Source organism: Parasteatoda tepidariorum, chromosome 9 (assembly GCF_982258835.1).
Source record: "Parasteatoda tepidariorum strain Cologne lab strain chromosome 9, Ptep-v5.0, whole genome shotgun sequence".
Classification (NCBI taxonomy): Eukaryota; Metazoa; Arthropoda; class Arachnida; order Araneae; family Theridiidae; genus Parasteatoda; species Parasteatoda tepidariorum.
This window is the reverse complement of record NC_141763.1, coordinates 53,250,104-53,256,103: the sequence shown is the minus strand read 5'-3', so window position 1 is coordinate 53,256,103 and position 6,000 is coordinate 53,250,104. Positions and strand designations below refer to the sequence as shown.

The following is a 6,000-nucleotide window of genomic DNA, read 5'->3' as shown; positions in this document are numbered from 1 at the left end:
TTTTTTCACAATTTTGCAAAAATCGGAACTTTCACAAAATGTCTGGACAGATCCCTGCAGATGTCTTCTACACCTTACACATTTGCCCAAAACTTTACGAAATGTTTTACGAGCTCTAAAAATCCAAAATTGTTCTCGCAGTTTGAGCATTAATATCTGTACTCCAGAATGGCACAAATGCAGATTGTAAGTAATCAATTCTACTAGCTTGTAGTTGTTGGGAAATAGCATGCAATTAATGAAGTTTTCTGAGTGATTTCTCTCAGTTAACTTTGTGCGAACTCAAAAAGTATAATGCCTTATTCATTGTCTTGGAAAACGCTCCAGGTAATAGTGATGATAATGTAGTGCAGTGATTCTCAACCTTTTTTCTCGTCGCGGCACACGTTTAACGATTTCAAAATTTGGCTGCACACAAAGAATAAAATAGTTTATGATAATAATTTGGAATGTAAAATAAAAAATATATAATATGTACACTACAAAAACAACACTACGTTTATTAAGGGATTAATTACAAATGAATAATAAGAACCTTTTAATGAAAAATTTGAGCTTGATGTTTTTTGATAATTTCATTTATACAGTCAAACTTCGATTTTTCGAACTTGAAGGGAGAGGAGAAAAAATTCGAGATATCGGAAATCGCATGTTATCGATGGTAGAATAAAGAAAAATGCTCTTTACATACTTTATTTACTATTCCATATTTATTCTAAAATCACTTTTTACACTTTCATTTAAAAAAAGATTCAATTGTTGTTTGCTTTAGAGATGTGTAAGAAAGTTTGTCTATAACACTTTCTAAGTGGACTATAGCTTTAAATGTCTCCTCTGACATATTCGGCTGCCTCTCAATAAATCTCCTTACAGTGTCCACTGCTGAAAGTGCTTGTTTGTTAGTAACATTGGGCGGTAAAACTTCGATTTTCTCATTCTCTTCTTCTGATAGTTCACAAGAAGCTTTCGTTTGAGCGATGATATCATTGTCATCCCACTGACCACACACTGTTACTGCATCATCTACGTAAGTCATGAAATTCCATGTCATCAAGCTTCATGAGCCCGGTCAATCTGTTCCTATCATTTTCGGTGTAGTTTTCAGCAGAATTAACGATATTGATTGTTTGACCAGTTTTGTGATCTTTAATGAATCCAGACTTCTTGAAGCCATTCATTATCGTAGAGGAAGACATATCATTCCATGCCTTGTCAGCCATTCTTAAAAAAAAAATTTTTGAATATTTTTTTTAATTTTAGAAAAAAAATCTGCACTATTTATGGAGAAAAAAAATTCAAGTTATTGAGGGATTAGAAAAAAAAATTCGTGAAATCAAGTTTTTTTTTTAACATTGAGTGTATAGGAAATTTGAAGGGAATTTTTTTTTTTCTTCGAGATATCGAAAACTACGTGAAATCGAGGTTCGACTGTATTTGGGTTGTAAAAATGACAATGCTACTCTCATATCGTCTTCTACATTTAACAGTCTCGATCTTTTTTTCGTTTCCATGTTGGTTAATACTGAAAATCCGAATTCACACAAATAAGATGTAGAAGGTTGTGGTGTGGAGGTTATAAGCTCAGACGTTGTCCACGTCATTCCTGCTATGTCCGTTAAAAGATAGTCTTAAAAAGACGGATCTAGATACTTGGCCATGGGATGTGCACCTAGAAGTTCACATTTTTGCTATTTCGGAACATATTAATGTTTAGATTTAGTGTTGCTATGAGCCTTAGAGTTGACGTTACAGTAATTGGTAGCCATCGGTACCCGTCAACACTTAGGAAGTAAATAATAATCAGAGAAAAATCTTTTCGCAATCGTAAAAATCTATATAGATAAAAAAAAATACAGAAAAAAAACTTTAATCTGGCGTGAGAAACAGTGAGTGAAAGTTGCTTGACCTCTTGAACTGAATATAAATGTAACAGATATGTTATCGGGTTATTGATAATGAGACTCGAAGGCTTTCCATCATTTTTAAGTGCACTGAAGACTGACCACACACGCATAATTCAGATACCAACTCTCAGGAAGTAGCAGCGATACCACATAAAAAAAAATATGTCAACAGGAGTTGATTTGAAAACACTTTTTCGAGAAAATAAAGAGGTAACTTTTGTGACATTGAATCACTTATTAGTTTTGTAATGTTTTTAATTAAGCTTAGCTTAATTTTTATGATATCGAATATTTGCAATTTTAGTTATTAGTTTTTAATACTGTTAGTTATTTGAAGATTATTTACGCAAAAGCCATTAGTTTTTAATATTGAATTTTTTTAAAAAAAAATTTCTTGAATAGGAGATTCCATTTCTATTCTACCTACTATCGTCGATAATTCGAATTTATTGAAATCAAATGATCTAGTCAAATGTAATCGTATTATTTTTACTACTATTCATATTGTGTTAATAGAGTAATGATGTATCGTAAATTTTGTATAAAGAATCTTTTAATATATTTTTATTAATTATTTAAATGCTGGGTGGAATTTTTTCAATTCACAAAAATCGATTTTCCATTTAATTTTTGTGTATTCTGGAGCAAAATTTTACTCATTGTAAATTTAATAATGCTTTCTGTAGTTTCTAAAAATAAATTAGCAAAGTAATGTTTTACAATGAAATCGCATTTTTCCGTTGCATAGTTAACACAGATTTCGAAATTCCGAGTTATTCTTTTCCTTTTTTTGGAGAGGGGGGTTGGATATAGTTATTAACACAGTTCAGTTTCATTACATTGAAATTTTTGTAATAATTTATGCTTTTAACACAGCAGAGCCGTTTTCCCCTCTTGTGTTAATAGTGCTTAAATCATCAACTAAGCACTTTTTTCCGAAGTAAAGATAACTATTTTAGATCAGTATGATAATAGTAATTCAGTTGACATGGGCACAAGCTTTATAATACGACTTTATTTTTTTATAAGTTTAAAGTATTTTTATTTTGTTACACGATTGATTTCTTAGACGAAAGATTTGTAAAGCTAGACAAACCCTAATAAGACAATACTAATTAATAAGAAATAAGTCTTTGAAATTTATATATTTGTTTTAATGCTCTTAGTTTATGAGTAAACTGTTACCGTAGGTTATTTGGTCAAAAACCTTTAGTTTTATATAAAAAAGTTTCATATAGAGCTTTGGTATAGTGATTTGCTTATCTCTTATGCTAGATCTAAAAGATATTTTTCCAAGGTTTTTTAAAAAAAATTTTAATTGAAATTATAAAATTACCTGGTCTTTACTGTTTCTAATGTTATAAAAGATGCACTCTTCGATCTTGACTAGAACATGAATATTGTTAAAACTTTAGAAATTTTAAAAATACTATACCTTAGTTTTTCTCATTTAGAATCTCATTAATTAGATTTAAGAAAAGGTAAATGCTGTTGATTTTTAAGTAAATATTTTGAGAGATTAAAATGAAATGAAAATTTGAAAAAATACGTTTTTTAATTGGACTAAAAAGGAGAAAATAATTCCATTTTTGTTTCACCTAAAACTAAAAATATTGAGAGCATCACCATCGAAAATTTCACCCACGTCATTCGATAGTAATACGCCTTAATTTTACAACTGACAAAAAGTAGAAAATAGTTTTATTTTTGTCATGATTGAAGTACATTATAATGGTGATGCTCTCAATCTTTTCAGTTTTAGGTGAAACAAAAATGGAATTTTTTTCTCCTTTTTAGTTCACTTAAACACAGTTTTGTTCATTTATTATTTTTTCTATTTGAAGTTTCGTATTTTTTAGTATATTTACGCTGAAAAGTGATCAGAATTTCGGATGCTAATGGAGAGAGATGGATTTTGTTTGCAATTGTTTGTTTATAAGAAACAATTGAAAATTTGTTTATAAGAAACAATTGAAAATTTGTTTATAAGAAACAATTGAAAATTTGTTTATAAGAAACAATTGAAAATTTGTTTATGAGAAACAATTGAAAATTTGTTTATAAGAAACAATTGAAAATTTGTTTATAAGAAACAATAGTCAGAATTTCGGGTGGTAATGGAGAGAGATGGATTTTGTTTGCCATTGTTTGTTTATAAGAAACAATTGAAAATTTGTTTATAAGAAACAATAGTCAGAATTTCGGATGGTAATGGAGAGAGATGGATTTTGCTTGCAATTGTTTGTTTATAAGTAACAATTGAAAATTTGTTTATAAGAAACAATAGTCAGAATTTAGGATGGTAATGGAGAGAGATGGATTTTTTTTGCAATTGTTGGTTTGTAAGAAACAATTGAAAAGTATAATCAGGCACAAAAGTTCAGTTGAATTTTAAGCACTCTAAACAATCGGAAAACGGTCGAAATTTCAGTTGACGATAAATTGTGTTTGCAATACTTTGACGATAAATTGTATTCTACTCCACTTGGAAAAGTCATGAAACTATTTAAAATTTTATTTTCTCCAACCAGAGCTCTAATTAAAAGCTGAGTTCTCTAACTATTCGGAAAGTAGTCTAAATTCTGGTTGACGATGAATGAACAATTATTCAATTTATTCCTTTTGTGACGTAACTAGTTTAAGTGTTAACTGAACTTAAACCTAAATATTTTCCTCATCAACGCCTCATCTTTGCCTTAAATATAAACAAAAACCGATTGTGAAGGGTGCGAAGAGGTTTTATCTGTCTCAAACGTACAGAAAGTAGAGCTTGTTATGTAGTACAACTGGTTGGTTGAACATCTTTCCTTGCTTCGGTCTCAAACTCATTCAAAACAATTCTCAGCCTGTTTGACTTAAGAGCCCATCATGTTCATGGTGAAGTAAAGAAATTTTTAACACTTGCACCAATAACTACTAACTTTTGTCAATATTACTTGAAAATGAAATAAATAATAAAAACTAAGTAAAGATACATTTTGACTATCAAAATTTTAAATTTTATGCCATAAAAATGTAAAGGGCAATACTGTACAGTTCATTAATTAGTTTTAGTTGCAATTTTTAAAGTGATCAAATTTAGAATTTTTATTAATATAGAAAATGTATCATTAATTAATTAGTGCTTGAATGAATAAATGAAGAAAAAATATATGGATCAAGGATACTTACTTAACGTCCGCTTAGATTAATCCAATAAAAGCTTTAGGTCTCATCAATCTGGCTTTTTATTTAATAAGTTTTTCTTCGATAGAATCAGGCAACTTAATTTTATTTTGTCCTTTCTCTATTGAAAAAATATTGATTATGAATGAAATTTAAATGACTCGGATACAATAAAATTATAACTCGGAATAAAATTATCCTGATTAACAAATTATTAAAAAAAAATTGCTTTGTTGCGTACCATGAAATTTTCTCTCTTACCCCTTAATGTTAATTGCAAGTTTTTTTTTAATTTAGAAAAATACTTAATTGGATGGATGGAGAAAAATTGGCGGGTTAGAACCTGAAAAAATTGGTTTTTATTTTTTGTATATGTATGTTCTTTGTGTGCTAAACACGAATCCGTACTTTGCGACCTAAATTTTTTCCGGGATATAGGTTATTTGCCAGGAAAATTCCAGATTTTTGCATATAACTTTTTTTTTAAATTCAAGATCGAAAATTTCTAATCGCATATTTGAAAACAAAAGAAAATTTTCAACAAAAATTCTGAACCTAATTAATAGAGGTTTGAAATAAATTAAAATTTCTCTTATGGGATCTAGTAATGTATGAAAAAAATATTTCTACCCCATCAAGAACTCTTCCATCCCCCCAATAACCATCACTTTTCTTAAACATTTCCCAAAATAATAAAGGTATTTTTAATTTTTGATTCTTGGCTTATCTTCTTAAATTTTTATGCTCAATTTGGACTTCATACTTCACTTCTCAGAGTTTCCCCTGCATATTACAGCGTTGATACATAACAATATTACTCATATTATAATATTGATATAAATCAATATTACTCATACTATAATATTGATACCCCCTCATACATATCCCAGCTCCTTAGAAGAAAGTTTACCTCTGGTTCCCCACTTTTTGA

General features: G+C 29.0%; 1 protein-coding gene across 1 annotated transcript in view; it reads left to right on the top strand.

Annotated features, from left to right (window-relative positions):
- The first annotated feature begins 1,868 nt into the window (after positions 1 to 1,868).
- Hn (phenylalanine hydroxylase) overlaps positions 1,869 to 6,000 on the top strand; it is a 36,312-nt gene continuing 32,180 nt past the window's right edge. Inside the window, exon 1 of the mRNA XM_087151824.1 lies at positions 1,869 to 2,114. Coding sequence (XP_087007950.1) covers positions 2,067 to 2,114 — 48 coding nt within the window. The 5' untranslated portion in view covers positions 1,869 to 2,066. The remainder of the gene's footprint in view (positions 2,115 to 6,000) is intronic.